Source organism: Centrocercus urophasianus, unplaced genomic scaffold (genome assembly GCF_019232065.1).
Source record: "Centrocercus urophasianus isolate 14NV4802_14NV808 unplaced genomic scaffold, USGS_Curo_1.0 seq_12, whole genome shotgun sequence".
NCBI classification, from domain to species: domain Eukaryota; kingdom Metazoa; phylum Chordata; class Aves; order Galliformes; family Phasianidae; genus Centrocercus; species Centrocercus urophasianus.
In genome coordinates this window covers 35983766-36003485 of record NW_024884364.1, presented here as the reverse complement: position 1 = coordinate 36003485, position 19720 = coordinate 35983766, and the positions used below count along the sequence as shown (strand labels likewise).

Sequence of the window (19720 nt, the reverse complement as noted above, 5' to 3'; positions counted from 1 at the left end):
CTCTTTCAATAGTCTGTAGGGGAGAGCTAAGCTAAGTCCAATTCAGAAAGGGGATTTTTTTTTTTTAACTGTTTTTTGTAGACTGGTACATCACAAATACACTTAAATCAATATTTCCCCTAAGATGCGATAGTAAGATATCCCATTTCCAACTGCTGGGCTTATTCCAATGGTGTGCTCTGTCACTGGTTGCCCAGCACAGTGGCAGCCCCTCTCTGTCATTCACGGTGGTGCCTTGAGAGCAGCCAGGCCAGGCTGTCCATGCAGAACCCGTCCAGCACATGCTCTCAATTTGCATACTGTATTTGCCAAGAGTTATTAGTGTTGATCGGTGGTTAAATAATCTGCCCTTTCCATTTCAGGAGGCCTGTCAGGACTCACCTTTGCATAGGCTTTACTTAAATGGGAGCTTTGTGACACACTGGAAAAGGATTTTCATTAGGGAGCCTTCTCCTTGTTATTGAAACAGCTACAAATACAAAGTACCGTCTCTGACATCACAAGTGTCTGCCGTGCATGTTGACATCTCTACATCCTTTGCACACTGAAATGGCTGCAGCCCACAGAGCAGCAGAGGCCAGGCTGCAGCCCTGTACGGGACATGGTGCTAAGGACAGATCCCACATCCTGCCTAGGGAGGTGGTAGAGTCACCGTCCCTGGAGGTGTTCAAGAACCATGTGGATGTGGCACTGAGGGACATGGGCTGTGGGCATGGTAGGGATGGGTTGGTGGTTGGACTAGATGATCTTAGTGGTCTTTTCCAACCTTAATGATTCTAAATAAAGTTATCTTCTGATAAAGAAGGGATCATCCTTGCAGGAGGGATGGCTGTGACTCACACAGAAACAGTAGGAACAGCAGGAAGGGGTCAGAACCACATTCAGTTTCATGGTTAGGCAACACCTTTGGAAACTGGAGCCAGGAAAAAATAACTTGAGGGCTGAGAGGAGCATTGCAACGACCAGCTGCTTCCTGCACAGGCAATTATGCCCAGTGCCTTGAACATTGCTAAAAGAGCCAGAAAGGAATGAAAAGTACGGATGCAGCAGGGAACTGAAGAAGGGCTTGATATGCAAGCCAGCTAGTCTTGAACAGCCTGATGGAAAAAAAAAAAATCATGCTGCTTCATGGGAAATGACCTTCACTGTCAGAAGCAAGGGAACTGAGATGCACTCTGGAGGGACACCCTTCATCCCCTCTTCCTCCTGCCTACAGGTTTTGAGCAGCTGCTGAACTATGGGAGCTTTTCCCACACTTCCTTGGGCATGGGATGAGGCATGCTGTTACCACTAGCCCCAGAATCCCCACAGATGCAAGAAGTTCGAATGGATTAATTGATTTGTGCAATAGGTTTTCCTGCTCAGTTATTGGCAGGTTTGCTAATGGATCGCTATTTAAGTGATTCTGATATTTTAAATTACATCTTATTTCATAGATGCACATTTATTTTAAAAAAGAGCACCCTTTGCATCTATTAACATATTAAGGAGAAAATAAAACATCCAGGTTGATATAATGTACAATGTGGCATTACTCTGGGTGCTTCCTAAGCTAGGGAAATCTTATTTGTTTAATAATAAGTTAGTCATGAATATGCAAATCTGCTTCAGTGCAGTACCTCACTGCTGTCACTATTAATGAGCTGCAAATTAATGTGACAACAAAAGGAAAATCTATTTAGTGGCAGAATTGCACTTCATACCTGGCTCAAGAGAGCAACCAGCCACCGGCACTTCGGTCTGCTGGAGCAAATTGTGCACACAGTGTGGAGGTTTCTTTCTGGGCTGGCAAGCCACAAGTAACCACAGTGCCTTCACCCCAGCCCTAAGGCAGAAGGCAGCATTGCTGGCAGTGCTTCAGCACACACCTCGCCTGCAGGAGGGTGCGATGTGCAAGCAAGGTGAAATGAGTGCAAAGCACTCTAAGAGGTGAAATGCGTAATTAGCAAGACCTGGGTGGGACACTTAGATTGCTTGAAAGAGCCCCATCTTCACATATGTTTGGGGATTTTTTCACCTACAAGTTCACAGAGTTAGATTTGTTGGATTCCAGTCCTTTTCTTCTGAACCTCCTCTTGGCAGAAATGCAGTGGTGACTGAGAAAGGAACTAATATGCCTCTTCATGACTGTGACATTCAGCTCACGCTTTGTGTAGTGGTGCCAAGCCTGCTCCTACCAACACAAGACCCACAAAGAGCTGCAAATGCTATGCACTGCAAGCAATGCTGAACGGATGTGCTATTTTTCGGTTAGTTTCTGTGCAAGTTTAAAGCAGCAATGTGGGCTTTTTTTCCTGCGTGAACTGAGTAACAAACCCGAATGTCTAACAGCAGTCCTGCACGCAGAGCTGGGGATTGGCAGCTGCCTGTGTTTGCTGCTCCCTGACACCTTGTTCCCTTTATGCACAAGCCATGGGTCCCATCTATGGGGCTGGCATTTAGCACAGAAACGAAGGGAGAAGCCAGCTTCAAGCTGTTTCTAGGGGTGAGTCTGGCTGCTGGGAGCAGATCTGGTATTATTTCCATTCTGCTCCCGTCACCCCACAAACCAGAGGGCACACTGAGCTTCCAATGGGTGCCTGGGCTCAGCCTTTGAGGGATTGCTCCACAGGGAGAGTTATGTGGGATATTTAGCCCAAAGGGGATGCTCCCCAGCAGAGCCCAATCCTCTGGGTGAGGCAAAGAGGAGGAGTTCATACCAAGGCGCGTGGACCGAGGGAAGCCTTTCCGCAAGGCCCTCAGGCCTGGCTAGTCTGCTTTCCCAGGTACGCCGCCATTACGAAGAAGCACACCCCAAGGATAAAGTGGTCACTTTACATCGAGGGACTTCACTGCGGTCAGATGTCCCTGCCGCTACCCTATTTTTAGCGTGCAGGCGTGCCTGCATGACAGCAGCGTGCGGCTGTTACTGCATTTGAGCACAGGGCCCAGTGCCAGCATGGAGGTGGCCCAACTGTACTGGGCATGGAGAGCACACAGGGCTGACTGAGGGGAGATGCTCAGGAGGACATCTCAGGATCCGGAGCTGGCCAAAATACACAATGTACCCGTACCCTATTAGCCTGCAGGGCAGGGGGGAGAAGAGGGGCCTGCCACGTCGCCCTGAAGCACTGCAGGGCCTGTTCAAGCCCTGCGAGCCCCACTTTTTCGCTGCCAATTCCTGAGCTATATGACAGCGAGCTTCTGTTCCCTGAAAAATTCTCCCTTTGGTTAGCCCAAAGTGTGCTCGCAGCCTCAGCGCTTTGTATTAAAACTAAATGATTTACCCTAGTACTATTTTCCTCCCCTCTGCAGACACCACTGAAAAGAAAATTCAGTCAATTCAACTTAAAAAGATGACAAAGGAGGAAAAATAATTGAACCTATTCACAATTCTTCAACTAAAAGGCAATGCCGAAAGTATTGTGAATGCTGCTTTTAAGCCTCTGTCCCATAAAGGGCTCCCAATGTTTTCTCGTAACCTTGAATTTAGAAAGTCAATGTAGATTCTACCTCCGATTTCACGAACCGCTCTCGAGCACCTGTGCCAGCTCAGCTCTGCTCTGCAGGAAATGCACGTAGAGCCTCTTTTCATAAACATTATTAAGTCAGAGCTCGTTTCACAATCATGCACAGAATTAATGGGAGTCATGTTAGCATCTTCATTTCTCAACAGTTTTATTGCCTTTAAGAAAATTTTTGTAAAATATAAATACAAAGGCAGGAGATTTACTTACAAAGTTAAAACACAGATCTCAAACATAAACACACAATTCAGAAAATTTAGTTTATGTACAGTTTTCAAGCAACTTCAACATATGTTAGTTTTTCAATATTTTACAAGGTACAGAAAAAATAGTTCAAAGTCTTCTTTAAATAAAGAGCATAAAATGTTTAAACATATATAAACAATCCGGTTTGATGTGTGAAAACTAAATTTCACAGCTTTTAAATTAGGATATAAAAGTTCTTACAATTAGTTGATGCGTATGGATATGGTTTAATTTATATTACAAACTATTGAATTATATTCAATAGTGCTTACCTGGCCAAAGCAGGTAATTCTGTAAACAAAAAAACAAAAATAATATCACCAAGTGCCTTACCGAATCCTATCTCCCAAACAAGCCACATGACTTTGATCACATCACCTATAAAAAGTATGTTCTGTGTAATCAGTGCTTTGTATGAAACAAAGTCAGTGTGTGGGTGTGTTCTCTAAAAAAAAAAAATGTTCCAAGTAATAACAAACTTATCCCAAAGCCTGTGTGCATTTAAAGAAACATTATATAACAATTTTGTAAAAACTGACTGAAGTTAAAAAAAAATTCTTCCAAAATCCATCCAACTGGAATTCAGATCTCTTATATAAAGGAAAGATATTTTCATATTTAATAGTGTCCTTTCTTTACAGAAACAATTGCATTTGAACACATATACATAAAGAAGTAATTGTATATAGCACTGTACATTAAACGGCCTGTTGGTTCACCAAAGGATGTCGAAGGGAGGGTCCTCATGTGGATGCAACCAATGAAGCGAGGAGCCCAGCAAAGTCTTGAGTTCGCTTGTAAACTCTACCAAGTCCAACAGCTCTTTGCTTTCTGGGTTAAACGCTTCAAGGTCCGTAGCACAAGCGAACAACTGGCTGAGAGAAGTCTGTTTGTAAAACTCTGCCTCTGTGATGGTGACGACTTCCAGATTGGGGAAGTTGCAGCGGAAGATGCGAGACGACATTTTTAGCCTCTTTACCACGTCTGAGAGCAAGAGCCAGTTTCGCGGTCTGTGGAGGCAAAGGAAAAAAACGTTCCAGCAACTGACACGAAGCTATTCAACCCTCCACCGCTCCACCGCTGTGTGACTGAGCCTGCCCTCCCCACACAAACAAACCACCCCCTCCAAGCCAAGAGCTTTGCCCTGGGGCTCACACACCGTGGATGCAGGTGCTGGAGCCTGCAAACCTGAGGCTTGTGAGCACGTGTGCCAGCAGTCGTACCAACGTCTCAAACTTTCACCAGTCTGAGCCTGGCAGCAAGTCAGGGGATGGCCAACAGTTACAACGTGAGTTTCAGCATCTCTGGCTTCCAGAGATGCTGATACTGAATACAAGCCATTGGAGGGCTATTTTTCAGGTTCAGAAGACAATAATTTAATCTTCCTACTTTTCTGCTCAGAAAACTTGAGTTACATCAATCACCAAAGTAATGAGAACATGCTAAAACCTGCCCTCCTTCTTGATTAGTATTTAGAACTACTTTTCCCACAGCTGTCATTAAAATGATTCAAATGACAAATGGTAGCTGTTTACTAAGCTAATTTATATCTTGACTATAACAGAGAATAAAACTTCTCAGGTCTTTGCTTATTATTATTAGCATAGTATCTTCTGTAACGTGTTTGACTTCATTCAGAGTTTAAACAAGTTCTGTTGCAGCACCTAGAACAGCAGTAGCACTGTCGTGTTTTGACGATCCCGAAAGTATGTCTGCTCAGCAAAGCAGAATTTATTCATTACATAAAATTAAGAACACTTTACAGACATCAATGCCAATTTAAAGCACTAGAAATGCTTGCATTTGGGGATGTTATACCAGGTGTCTGGCTGGAATGAGGGGAGGAATTTGTGTTCAAATGTCATTCACTCTGCTATGCAGCAGAGATGAGTTGCTGCCATCCCAAGCCCAAAACCTGTATGTGTTCTTACCCCTGAGAGAGACACACTTGTATGTTGTAACATGGCAAGGGAGGCTCATCTGAAAATTCAAACTCAAACACATCGCTAAAGCCATCTTCATCTTCCTCACCCGGGCCAGGGGGGTTTGCCAAGACATCAAATCCAGATTCATCCTTCGGATCTAAATAAAATTGAATAAAGAGACCAAGTCAACATTTAAGAGACCACTACAGGTCTTGCTTCCCTTCCAATAATATGATCTGTAAAAAAAATTGGTTTGCTTTCTTCCTAACTTCCTCTGCCACAAAAACAAACCAGCCTCCACCCTCACCTGCTGCATGCTTTGGAAGTCTCCACATACAAAGAGATAAAGGGTAACATTTGCTTACCACATACAGAGCTTCCATAGAAGTCCCAGTACAAACCAGGGTCATCACCATTTCGACCTTGCAGGTCAGTTAAATACTCTGGAGAGGAAAAAACAACAACAAAAACATACTGATGAGAACAAAAAGCTGGCAAGTTTAGCAAACCGTGTGTCATACAGAGTCCCACCATGCATACTTCAAGCCTTCCACCAGAAACACAGCATATTCCTGATGCACACCCTATGGAAGACATCATGGACATGCCATCCTCAAAACACGCCCGGAATTTGCTTCTCCCTGCGTCCCTTCTCCCATCACATGAAACGATGACCACATATAACCACATGACATCACATAACCACCCTGGGTCTGACAGAGATGGACCTGACCTCAAACTGTAGTAGCTAATAATGACCTTTTATTTCTGTGAAATGTGGGATTTGCCATGCTTTTTGGCCTGCAGTTACTCTGGACATCGATTTGGGGGTGAAGCAGTGGCCACAAAGAAACTGATGAAAAGATTTTTCCCTACAACTATGTTTAGGAGATCAAAGTGTGCTACACAGCTGTAACTTGTGAGATTTGAACACTGAGTTGGTGAAAAAACACTGGGATTCAAGACACCAGGAAGTCTACAGTACTGGTGTCCTGACACACCTATGTGTTCTCTGTGCTGGTACATGGGTAAGTGCTTAAACTGATTGACTGTGAGTACTGGAAACTTCCAGAGGTGAGGTTAGTAGGGAAAACAAGTGTCTTTAATCAAAACGAATGGGAAAACTCTAAAAGTATGTTACAACATGGACACATGTTTGAAGAGAAGAATGTAGGCATAATTTTATGAGATACAGAATGAAGCAGAACTTGCAAAAAATAATACATGGGGAAAAAAGAAAGACCATGGGAAACTTGGCTGTGCTTTTGTACACAGAGGGAAGCTCTGCAAGTCCCCTACCAGGAAGCAAGGAGTAGGACTTTTTGGGGCTGAAACATCACCCCATGGCCATCTGCACCCAGGAGCCACCCACCTGTGAGGAAGGTCTCCATCAGCTCACTGTGGGTCATCTTCACAATGGTCCTCCCCGAGTACGTCGCAAGCGTTGGGTCAGCACCGTAAGACAGTAACAGGCGGACAATTTCTAAGTGATCATTTTCTACTGCATCATGGATAGGTCTGGGGAGAAGGGAAAAAAAGAGATCGCGGCGTTACACTTTGACTCAAGAATTATGTAAATGTATTTGAAAAGAAACTCCTGACTTCAGACCAAAGTTATTTATAGCGAATAACACTATTAATACAGCTGTCAATCGTCTCATTGTCAGTTTCACTCGCACAGCGCTCCTTCCCCTCTCAGTTTTTCACAGTCACACTGCTCGGGGCAGGCATTTCTGTTGCAGCTATTCATGGCCTTCCGCGTTTTGAGGGCCGGTACAATAATTACAGCCCTGTAACAGAAAGCAGGAGTTTGCACGATGCCTCACAAACATCGTTTCGCTGCAAGTCGCTCTGCCGCTCCAAATCTCTGCCCATTTAGCAGCGTGTTGCGCAGCACAGGCCCATTCAGCCTGCCTTTAAAATTTATTATACGTAACGGGGAGCAGTCTGGAAGCAGAACCTATCGCCCCCTGACTAATGAAGACGTGCTAAATCCCATCATTTCCCAGGACAGCAAAGAGCAGGGAACGGAACACAGCCAAGCCCAGGGGCGAACAGCCACAGCAACTGCGCTCCTCTCCCTCCCCTCAGGCTGCTGAGCAGAAACGCGGCTGCCCCTGCCAGATCACAAGTCTAGAGAGAGAAGGACGGCTGCAGCCAGCACCGCGTGCTGCCTGCCTGCAAAACTCGCCAAGCCGCATCACAAGGAAACCTCATCTGGAAGTGGAGCAAGAAAAGCCCTGGGCCCTGTGTGCCAAGTGGTGCTGGCTGCTCACCAGGGCCGAGCCCCCCACCACACGCAGCAGCATCCCTGCTATGTGAGGACTGCACTGGCGTGGGCAGGTGGCCAGGGAGTGAGTTGGGATTGGTGGCTATGCAAAACAGTGAGGGGCCGGGGCGCAGAAGGGGACAGCCGCTGCCTTCACATCTATTGCAGAGTGGGGCTGGTGGCAGGGAGCTTTGAGATGCAGCATCTCACGAAGAAATACATTCCAGGTGTGCTTATTCCAAGTGCCTTCCAGTAGGCTGTGATGTAGGATGATTAACACTGGGGACATGAAGCACTCACACTTGCTCCCATCTCACTGGAAAGCTGTGCACAGTTCTGCTGTTAACATGCACACGCTACGCAGACATTAAGAGGCAAATACAGAGAGTGTGGAGCTCATTCCCTGCAGAGGGAGGGCTCACTCCATGCCAAGGGTCAGAGCACCCCTCATCAATCTCTCCAACATTGCACTGAAACAATACGCCCTGAGAAAGATGGTGCCACACTGCCTTGCAGCCCAGGCAGCCTCCCCTCAACACTCAGTGCATGTGCAGCAGCAACACTCACCCACACCAAAACACTACCATGCCCATGGGCACAGAGCATCTCATGCCAAAAACCTGGCAGGGCACAGGAAAGGTGCACACAATGTTCCAACACTGAGTACATTTCTATCCCCTAATCACTCATGTTACTGCAGTTTTTAATGGTGAACTGTTTTCCATTTTATTTCAGAATTAGGATTTTCTGGTTTCATTCGGAGTGGGGGAAGGACTGTGGGTTTATTGGTTTGTGGGTTTTCTTGTTTGTTGTCATTTTCTTTTTTTTTTTTTTAACTGACTTACCTAAGTGGCTTTAGAAGCGGTAACGAATTCAAGACGATTGCTTAACTTATTAAAAACAGCACCTCAATTGCTGCCCGGTGTTTCCATCGATTTAACACCCGGCCAAGTTTATTAAAGAAGAAAACCCCAGGAGGGAGCCTCTCGCCCCTCTGTACAGCTGAGCAGGGTGCTGCAACCGGGCAGCAGTAGGGCAGGCAGTGGGATGGAGCAGCTCCATCTCTGCCGCCCACAGAGCACCCTGGCACGACCTGCATTTTATGAAGGCTATGAGAAGGAAAGGTGCAGCAAGGTTGTGCAGAAGGAGGAAGAACGATAAATAGAAGGAAGCAAAGGAAGGAAAGAAAATGTTGGCAGGGAGAAAAACGGGAGAGATTCACGCAGATAAAGCAGTAATGGGGCACTGACAGGATCCTTTATTGCTAGAACAGCTTTTTGGCAGGCTCACCGGTGGGATCGTGTGAAGGATACCCACATCTGCTTCTCCCACCAGGGCAGGCAAAGGAAGGAATGTTTCTCTATCTTGACGGGGCGTACCACCCTATTCGTAAGTGGCAGAAGTGAGTGCTGGAGCTAGCAACTTTCTGACATGAGAAAAAGATCCCTGTGAGTCCTCTCCTGCCCTCTTTTGCCCATATAATCTTTTCTGCCCTGAGCACTGATGAAATAAACACTCTCTACCCCTAATAGTACCATTAACAGCAGTACAGTTTGTTTTTAAAACATACCCTTCAAAAAGGCCCCAGAAGGGTCTGGGGACATTCAAGAGCAGTGACATCCTACAGCAGACGCGCATCTCAGCCACTCTGATGTACCATCCAACCCTTACTACTATTTTTACTGCTCGAGTCAAGAAAACATTTCATTGGGGGTTTATCATTCCACCACCAAAATTATAAACAATTTAGACCAGACGGGTTTTGCTCACAGCCTTCCAGGCACCATCCAGATTTCCTCACTGCAGCAAGAGGCTTCGTTACTCCTACCAACACCAACCAGAGGGCGTGGAGAGAGCCACCTCAGCACGTTGTCTGCTGGCAACAGCTCAGCATCCCCCAACACACATTTAGGGAAAAGGAGGGAAAACACTGCAGCCTGTTTCCCTACATAGGGAAGCACAGCAACACAGACCCAAGTGTCAGGAACTGGAACCAAACCGAGCCCCCCTGACACACTGACCAATGGTGACACTGCGGGCTCACGCTGGCTGCCCAAACAGCATGCTGAATGAGCTCACTATTGCTGCCCAGGGACTCAAGAGCTCCCAGAGCGACCAAAAATACCTCTGGCTGATGAGTGGACTGGGGAGGTGGTGGAGGGGACAACGAAGCACATTCAGTGCAGTTACAGAAGCAGGGGTGGGGTGTTAAGTCTTTGATGATGGGGTTTCTTTTTCTTGTTTGTTTGCTTTTAAGACATAAATATCTTCCCAAGGGGGCAACACATTCAGGAATCTAACCATAGCCATCCCTGTTCATCGCAGGGAAGTTGGTTTAGATGGCCTTTAAAGGTCCCTTCCAGCTCAAACAATTCTATGAATCTACAAATTGGAACCTGAAAAGCAACAAAGTTGAGAAAGATTGACACCGCTTTTCTCCCAAAAGTTTTAAGGATGAGAACTGCTTCAGGCTTCAAGATCAAAACGCGATTTGTCTTATGAATGCCGGGAGCTGCTCTGGGGAGATGGACAAGGCTGGCCCAAGTGAAAGCAGAGGCAGCACTGCTCAGGCACTCCCCACCAAAGCCTCTGCTCTCAGTTCTGTTGGTAGTCGCACTGCAGCATCAGGCTTGCATGCACCTGGGATTTACACTGTCCACGGGACACAATCTCAAAAAACACTAAGCCTGCCACCAGAAAGCAAAGGGAGGCACAAGTTGAGTTCTGACAGCAAATCCAGGGTCAGACTATGCACTCCTAAAGTGCATTTTCTCCAAAACAACTTTCACACCAGCCGAGATTGTTCCTGGAAGATCAACTCCACCTTTGAACTGAAACCCAATCCACACTTCCAGGTGGCAGTGATGGCACAGCTCCGGGTGGTTTGCTATCTGAGTTATTCCGTCAGTGGGACAAACAGCTTTGGGATCCCTTCAAGGGGGCGCTGGGTGCCCCTGGGGGGCTCCTCCAGTGGCTGCCTTGGGGCAGCCGTTGGGGCCCTGATGGACCAACCCCACAGCCCAACTTTTGTTCTGCAGACTCCTCCCTTACCCAGCTAATGCATGAAGAGCTTAAAAACAAAAGCAGCAGACCTTAGTCATGCTGATTTTCCCTCCCCAGCTATTGGGATGGTGATGGCAAATGTGATAAACAATTTGAGATAACAAGCAGCAGGAGCCTGGCGGAATACAAAGCGACCTGTCCCCAACACAAATAGCTGCGATCAAGTAATGCATATTCGGGGGAAAAGTTATCCCAAGGTCAGCCCCGCAGAGGTGGCCAAAGGCGGGCTTAGGGGTCGGGTAGGACTTTCCATTAGGAGACGCACCAGGAGCTTAGAAAAGATGCCGAGCCACATGCTCTACATCCTCAAAGCAAAATGGAAAACATAAAACAAAACCAATCTCAATATCTATTCTGTGAATACCCCTACAATTCTCTTAAGGGAAACAAAAGCCAGCACTGGCACTAAAAAAATCAATCCAAAATATGCAACGCGCAGACAGTATGGTTTAACAGCTAAGCAAAACAACATTTTTATATAGCACATATAGGGCTTGCATAACCAATCGCTGCAAAAGCCTGAAGTGCTCTTAAAAGTAACACCACTAACAAGGCAAAGACCACTCTTTTGGCACAATTCAAAGGACCTGGAGCACAGACAAATGGAGCTGCAGCTCAAGTATCATTCCTTCCTGCCCTGCAGCTGGGGATTTCACAAACTCTTTTAAAAAAAAAAAAACAAAAAAACTTGTTAAAATTCCCAGGAGAAAAAAAAACCCCACACTGTGCTGAATTTGAGGCACAACAATTCCAGCACTCCATCACTCTGAGAGCCTGAGGCCTGGCCCCAAAGACAAGGGGCAGAGCAGCACTGCAACCCTGGGGGCTTCACGCAAGTTTGGGGGCAGAAAGCAAAAGGACGAGGCACATCCCCACGTGGCCATCACGGTGCTGGGTGCTGCTCACCTGGTTCCATCCTGCGCGCTGCAGTTGACATCAGCCCCGTACTCGAGGAGGTGCCGCACGATGCTCAGCCAGCCCCTGGCACAGGCCTCATGCAGGGCACAGTAACCTGCGTTGTCACGGTGGTTGACATCGCAGACCTTGTTTTCCAGACAGTACAGCACCACTTCCTGGAAAGAGCAGAGGACGAAAAACAGACACACTGAGTTATTTGTCACTGCACGGGCTTCTCTTCTCTAAAGAAAAAGATTATGGAGGAGACGACACACACAATCGCTATGATAATTCCATGCGTGGGGCTGGCAGCAATGCTTTGGCCCTTACACCTGCACTTCTGAGTGCAGGATTCTGCACGTGCAACAGCATCGTGGCTAACATCAGTTGGGATTGTAAAAGGAAAAAGCACGTGACCCGATGCAAAACACATTTAACAAATAAAGGACAGTTTACTATCAGGAAACAAAAAAGCCTGGCTCCGTCATCACCGGGGAAATCCCATCTTCACCCACGCTGATTCCTGGGTGGAACCCAAGCATGGCACCAGCTCCAAACAGCGAACCCAGTGCTGTAAACTCAGCACCATTCATCCTGCAGTCAGTGCACCACAGTGGAGTCCAACCAAAGATTTGGGGTGATGCAAGTCTTCCTCTTTTTGTGCAAAAAAAAACTCAATCCAATCTGGACAGATCTGAGAGGAGCTTTTCAGTATCTGAAGAGGAGCTATAAGAAGAAAGGAGACAGACTCCTTGGCACAGCCTGTTGTGATACGAGGAAATGGTTTCCAACTAAAAGGGGAGATATTTAGACCAGATATAAAGAAGAAGTTTTTTATAATAGGAGTGGTGAGGCACTGGCACAGGTTGCCCAGAGAGGCAGTGGAAGCCCCATTTCTGGAGACACTCAAGGTCAGGCTGGACGGGGCTCTGAGCACCCTGATGTAGCTGCAGGTGTACCTGTTCACTGCAGGGGAGTTGGACAAGACAGGCCTTTTAGGGCCTCTTCCAACTCAAACAATTCTGTGATTCAGTGATTCTATGATTTTTAAGTGATGCTGTAGGCACACACACAGCAAAATGAAAGCACTGATTGTGCATTTGCTGCACCCAAGGATTACAAAGTACAGCAAGGATCAGGGGGCCCTTTGCTTTGTCAAAAGACAAAAATTCAGCGAACACTACGCACAATGCAGATATTTCTCCTGGCTTCAAATCCAGCAGAAAGCCCGCAATCAGCCGCGCTCCCAGCATCCCTGACCTGGGGACTGGTATCCAGGATACAGCATGGAGCCACGCTTCTCACAGGCCCACGCCAACCAGCCTGAGAACGAGAAGGGAGCAGCCAGAAGCCATCCCACCCCGAGTCTTGGCCACCATCATCCCACTCATTGCCCCCAGGGCCAAGAACCAGCCCAGAGAAGAGGATGCTCTCACCTCATGCTTTCCCAAGGAAGAGTGGTATGAAATTATACCCTAAAGGCATGACTTTCCCTGCACACCAGGCCTCCCTGCCGGCCACACAACGGGTGGATGGTTGCAGGCAGCAGAAGCCTGGCCACGCTCAGCGCCACTTTTAGCACGCAGTTACCGTTTAAAATAGCTTTTGCAGCTCAGAATAAGAAAAGGGCCTTTCAACTATTTCTGCAGAAGGAAAAGGCTCGTTTCAGGGCAGAGGACCCACCGCTGGCCAAAAACGCTAATTCTGTCGGGCAATTCTACATTAAGAGGCTATAAGAAGAATGCCATTAACCACAAAATGTAACCATAAAGCCCATAAAACTCTACATTGTTAATTAATTAAATGCCTCATTAACTTTTTCTTAACATGATTTATTCAATTCACAAAAAAATTAGCCATCGGTGGCGAATGTGGGGACATGTGGTGTTACAAACATGTTTTGGGTTCCACAAGCATCTCTCACCAGCACTGGAGGAAGGCCATGAAAGTGCAACAGGAAAGCTCAACGCCTGTTAGGTGCTCTGCTCTGCTCCCAGACGAAGTACAGACAGACCCACTGACCGGAGCAGACACGACAACCTGTGTTGCTCGGCGTGGGGCTGGGCCCCAAGGCAATTCCCAGTGTCAGCGGAGAGAGCCTACCAGAGCCTTTGCCCCCCCTACACATTTAACTGCCTTCCCAAATGGGACTTATTCCCTAATCTACCAGAGAACTTCCCAAGTCCAGGCACGGAATAAAAAGCACTGAGCAAGCACACGCACAGGCAGCCTTTCTCCCGTCGCATTCATTACAGAAGCTGCTTGTAATTTTTTTCCGAAAAGCCTTTATGCTCCCTGTAATTCCCCCTCCTCCTTCCCCCCTCCGCAAACAGTAAATTACAGTTTTAAGACTACTATTATCTCAAGTCATTTGTTTCAAATGGTGAAAACGTAATGGATTCAAGCACGACCGCAGGCTGATGCGCAGGGCCTGGCGCAGACTCCAACCAAGGAAGCGCACGGCTCTCCCGCAGCCCCGGGTTAGCTGTGAGCACAGCGATGTGCCTCTGAATGAGCCACGGCCGCCCCGCGGCACCACCGGCTCTGCTGCTCACGGGGATGGCAGAGAACAAGCGTCTCCAGCTGCCACAGGTCACACGCTAGCAAATGAGCTTGACCCACCAGCTTGTTGTGTTTTTTTTTTTTTTTTTGTGGAACTTCTTGACCACTGCAATTTTTCCAGGGGATTCAGCTTCCTACTGAGCACAGCAGTGCAGCTGCTGGCTAGCAAACAGGCCAGACGCAGAGCTCCACAGCTGCTCCAACTACAGCAGCCATCCCCACTAACAGCCAGAGAGCTCTTCCCCTGCTGTGCTCCTGGGGAGATCCAGCGCAGCCGCCCTCTGACAGAAAATGAAAACCCCACCCAAACACAGGTCTGCTCAAGGCTTTCAGGACCTTCACCCTGGCTGCTGGCTGCAGCCATCCTGATAAGGGCTGCAGCCAGCTCCTGCTATCAGCAAAGCAGACAGAAAGCCCTCAGCCCCTGCTTCAACAGGACCTTGGCTCATCACAGATTTTTTTAGAAGCTCCCACTGACCTGAGTGGAGCACAGAAAGCAAAGTGCCAGGTGTCCCGTGGCAGCCCACTATGCAACTGAGCGCTTGTTCCTGAAGATGCCAAGCAGGAAGAAAATACCCACTCAAAACTAACAGCATACACTGCAATATATTTTGGCTTTGGATCCATGGGAAATTTTAGATCTTAAATAATTTAAATTATGAAGATTGCCATAGTAACACTGTAGCAACTACTGCTCCTCCTCCCAGCTAGAAGTGCCCCAAGCTGGAAGCAGTTGTGCACAGGACACACACCACAGAACCACAGAATCATAAAAACTGGAAAAAACCTCTAAGATCACCCAGTCTAACCTCTAAGACCAACCAGCCCATCACACCATGCCCACTGCCCATGTTCCTCACTGCCACATCCACAAGGCTCCTTGAACACCTCCAGGGACAGCAACTCTACCACCTCCCTGAGCAGCCTGTGCCCCTGCCTCACCACTCTTTCTGAGAAGAAATTGTTCCTAATATCCAACTTGAACCTCTTCTGGAGCAAATTGAGGCCATTCCCTTTTATCCTACCTGGAAGAAGAGGCTGATCCCCACCTCATCACATCCTCCTTTCAGGTGGCTGTATAGACTGGTAGGGTCTCCCCTGAGCCTCCTCTTCTTCAGACTGCACAATCCCAACTCCCTCAGCCGCTCCTTGTAAGACTTGTGCTTCAGACCCCTCACAGCTTCACTGCCCTTCTTGGAACACACTTGAAGGCCCCAGTGTCTTTCTTGCAGTGAGGGGCCCAACCTCCTGCCTGCCCTCTCCCAGAGCTGCAGGCCTCCCTCCAGCCCCGGCCACACAGAGGCCATGCCCAGGCTCCAACAAGACCTTAAGTTCTGTTGATGCTCAGACTGATACCATTAGGGCTGATGTTGAGGCTGTCCCTTCACCCAGCCACTGAGGCCACCCACACTGAGGCCAGGAATTGCACGCTGCTGCGCAAGGCCTGGCACTGCATGACAACACCTCCCAGATCTATATACCCAAATACAAGTGTCCTGAGCAGCTGAGCCACTGAGCGCATCGCTCTCCGATTTCCACAGCACCAGGGGGCTGCTCCGTGAGCAGGAGCAGCGCTGGGAAGCTCCAGGCCGCCGGCACAACATGCATGGAGCACTCCTGCGGTACATCTGAGCGTGCAGGAGGACTCTGAGTGCTGTGTCACACACCCATCGCTCCTTGGAGAAAAGACGGAAAAACAAAAGCCCGCTTCTAAACCACCCGCTCCTCAGCCAGGGACAAAGGCAAAAATGACACGGCTCATTAGAGATCACCTAAAAAAATAAAAGCCCTGGGTTCTGTTTGCAGATGGTTCGCATTTAGGCAGAAGCCAGGGCTGCTAATAGATCTTCACCCCGTGCTTGCAGCCCTCCCCGTGGGAGGGGGGAAAGGTTCCTGCAGTGCACCAGGCTCCCACCCATCCCACTGGAACACCCTCGGGCGCAGGCTCACCTCGTAGCCCAGGCGGGCCGCTCGCTGCAGCAGGGTCTCGCCTGCGTTCTTGTTGACGATGAGTCGGCGGGCCTCAGGCGGCATGGGCCGGCTGGGGGGGGGGCTCAGGAGGGGGACTGGCCACCTGCAACGCGGCAGGCTGGGGAGGCGGTGGGGCGGGCTGCAGCCGCTCATACAGCTTCTGCTCATAAGGTTTGGCGGGCGAAGAGTCGCAGTCTGAAGTGGGCTCCGTGCGCTTCCTCACCTTCTTCGGCACCGCCACCTGTCAAAGCCATCACCGTGTCGGGGTTTTGTCTTTTACTTTTCCCTCCCCGCTTTTACAATGCAGCATTTTGCCGGCAGAGAATTACACCCTTCTGCCGGCGCTGAATTTTTCTTAAGAAGGCCCTGCAATGGCTTTTAAACGCGAGACTCCTCCATCCCCACAGCAGCAGATCAAACATGGGCAGGGTAAGGAAAGCAAACGTAGAACGTGCAAAGCACGCACAGAAATGCCGGCGCGGAGCACCGCTGCCTGCATGCACGCAGTGCAGTCGCTCTGTGCGTTAGCTCTGCACACGGTGCGCTAGTGGGCAATTAAGGCTAAATAAAGATACCTTATCTTCGGCATTTTCGATATCTGTGGTGTCATCCCCTGTCAGGGATGACCTCCTCCTCCTCTCCTGCAGTGCCAAGTGTTTTGTTTTACACTGACGTTTCCCTGATGGCTTCTCGCACTCGGCGTATTTCTGCAGCAGAGACTCAGGTTGGAAATCCTCCTCTTCGTCTGTGTACAGCCCATCTGTCTTCCGGCTTTCTTTAATTTTCTGCTGTTTGGCAGCCAACCTCGAGGCTGGAGTGCAGCTTGGCTGAGCCTGCCTTTTGCTGTTTGCATTGCTGGATGAAAGGCTCTTCATGTGCGGAGACACTGGGAATACAGGCAAGCCTAAACGGGAAGGAAAGGCATTACACGTTGCATGGCGCGTTAAAAGCAAAACATATTGCTAGCACTTAACACGAACTCCTTGACTGCTTAAGAGATCTACCAATTACATTTTCAAATCATTAATATTTCAAGCGTGCCGCATTCCAATTGTAAACAGCATCCTGCAACCTAACGTCCGCTAACAGTCGCGACGCCCCAATGCGAAGAGCTGCACTCAGCTCCCTGCTGCCAGCACCCAGCTGGGGAGCGGCCGCTCCTTACCTGGGCTGCCTGCTCCAGGCACTGGGAACCCAGCACTCCACACCTGCGCCCCACCGGGCTGCGCCTGCAAGGATGGAGCTGGAAGGGGGAGAGGGAGAATGGAGAGTGTGGGGGAGTCTGGTGGGACAGCCGTGAGGGCAGCAAGAGAGGGAGCATCCCTGCAGCGGTTTTAAGTCAGCACAAGAGAGGCCTGCGGCAGGACGCACTCAAGGACAGGTTGGGTTGGTAGAGGGCTCGTTCTCATGGGCAAAAGCCACAATGAGAAAAAGAGTGCAAGCAGGTCTGCAACAAAGCAAGGACAGGAAAGTTGACTTTTTATAGCCCGAATTCCCCTCAGGAAGAGAAGCGAGATGACCTCAGAACCAAGTTCTTTGCAGAAAGATGCACTAAGGGCGGCTGGAAAGGAAGGGACACTTCAGCCTGACAATGCCACACCACTGAGAGACGGTGCGGAAAAAACCCACAGCACTTGAAACAGACTCTTCTCACCGAGGAGTCTCTGAAGTGATGCTGCTTTCAGAAGAGAAGAGGTGGCAGGAGCAAACAAGGCACCAGGCTGCTCCCAGAACTGAAACCTTTATTTAAAGAGGCGTGATCCAGAGCCAGCTGGTAACAAAAAATCTAGAATGCTCTTCACACTTCTACCTTCCCTTAAATAGAGCTGCAAAGGCAACTTGCAGAAGACTTTCCGGACTAAAGATGAAAACAGAAATCCCTTGCTTTGGAGCCACTTTCTAGAAAAAGATGCACATGGTGGTGTGCCAGCCAGATGTCAGGGAGTTTATGGGACACATGATGTGCAGATTGTGCACCAAAATCCAGTGAGCCTCCAGGCTCTGCAGCTGGGCAGGATGCCTTCCAGCTGAGGGCTGAGCCCACCACTGTGGGGCCGTCCTTCCAGCACCACAGATCTTTCTAACCACGATGGGAGAGCAGCAAGAGCGGGCAGGAATATCCCTTTAATATCCATGCAAGTTAAAAAACCCAGCCCCATGAGTGATGTGGCTTGTGGTGAGCTGACTCAGAGCAGGGCCAGCTCCCTGCCCGCAGGCTGCAGGATGCCTCGGCTGCTGCCGGCACCGCGGGCCATGGCTGGAGTGCTGTAGGAGCGTGCCTCCCAGCACGGCCAGCATGTGGGAGCAGCCACAGAGAGAAACGGCCAGGGAAACAGGGTCTGCTCCTGCATTAGAAACACCTGCTTGAGGCCAGAGAGAGAAATTTGAGGACAGGTCCCCGGTGAGAAGGAACATGCAGAAGTCTCCATCCTGGCGTGACCACCACACAGTGAATGCTCTGTTGCACAACAGGGAAAACTTCCCCACCCTGGTAAACTACAGATTTAAAGGCTTACACTTCAGCGAGGCCAGCAAAGTGACCTGAACGGTTTCTAGAACCTCCACATACTGGCCATTGAGGAGCAACTCAGATGGGTTTATGGTTTTATGAGAGGCTTCCAAAACCAGAAGGCTTTTCATAGTCATGGGGTGACTGAATCTCAACGCCTCTGAAGCAGGGCACGAATGGGGCGGCATCTTTTTCTCTTTCCCAAGGTTACGTGTTAAGAGAAGACTGCCACTGCCTCAGGAGGCATTGCGGGGGAAAGCCGAGCATCCTCACACAATGCACCTCCTTGTTAGTGACCCTCGTTTAATCTCTACAAGATATCTCTTTCTGAAAGTACAAAGGAGAGCAGGAGATGGGCAGGGATGTCTGAGCGGATACCACGCTCACCAAGGCAGCACATAAAGCAAGGGAGGAAGAGTCAAAGCACCTTTTAAACTGTCTTGATCTTCTGCTCCATAAATCCTTTTGGAGAATTTCCCCAACAGTAAGCATCAAAGTTTGGGGTTTTCTGCAGTTAGATAATCATAACAAGTAGAAAGATGGGCAAGAAGCTTTAGCACAGAACTGAAGCTGGCAGCTTTACGTGCGACTGCTTTGGACATGCCACCCAGGAACACTGTCTCCAGTGCAGGGTGACCTAGCTTCAGTCCTGCCCTTGGTGTGGGACAGCAGGACCCCTTCCTTCTGCTTCTCCCTCTCAACAGGGTCTCAGCAATGCCACCAGCTTGATGGAGCTGCCAGCCCTGGGGGAGCCCAAGCATCTGCCTGGGAG

General features: G+C 48.8%; 1 protein-coding gene across 1 annotated transcript in view; it reads right to left on the bottom strand.

The window, feature by feature from the left end:
• Positions 1-3627: 3627 nt before the first annotated feature.
• BCOR (BCL6 corepressor) overlaps positions 3628-19720 on the bottom strand; it is a 59137-nt gene continuing 43044 nt past the window's right edge. Inside the window, 8 exon segments of the mRNA XM_042809609.1 lie at positions 3628-4762; positions 5684-5834; positions 6043-6120; positions 7050-7195; positions 11916-12082; positions 16419-16520; positions 16522-16680; positions 17015-17343. Coding sequence (XP_042665543.1) covers positions 4468-4762; positions 5684-5834; positions 6043-6120; positions 7050-7195; positions 11916-12082; positions 16419-16520; positions 16522-16680; positions 17015-17343 — 1427 coding nt within the window. The 3' untranslated portion in view covers positions 3628-4467.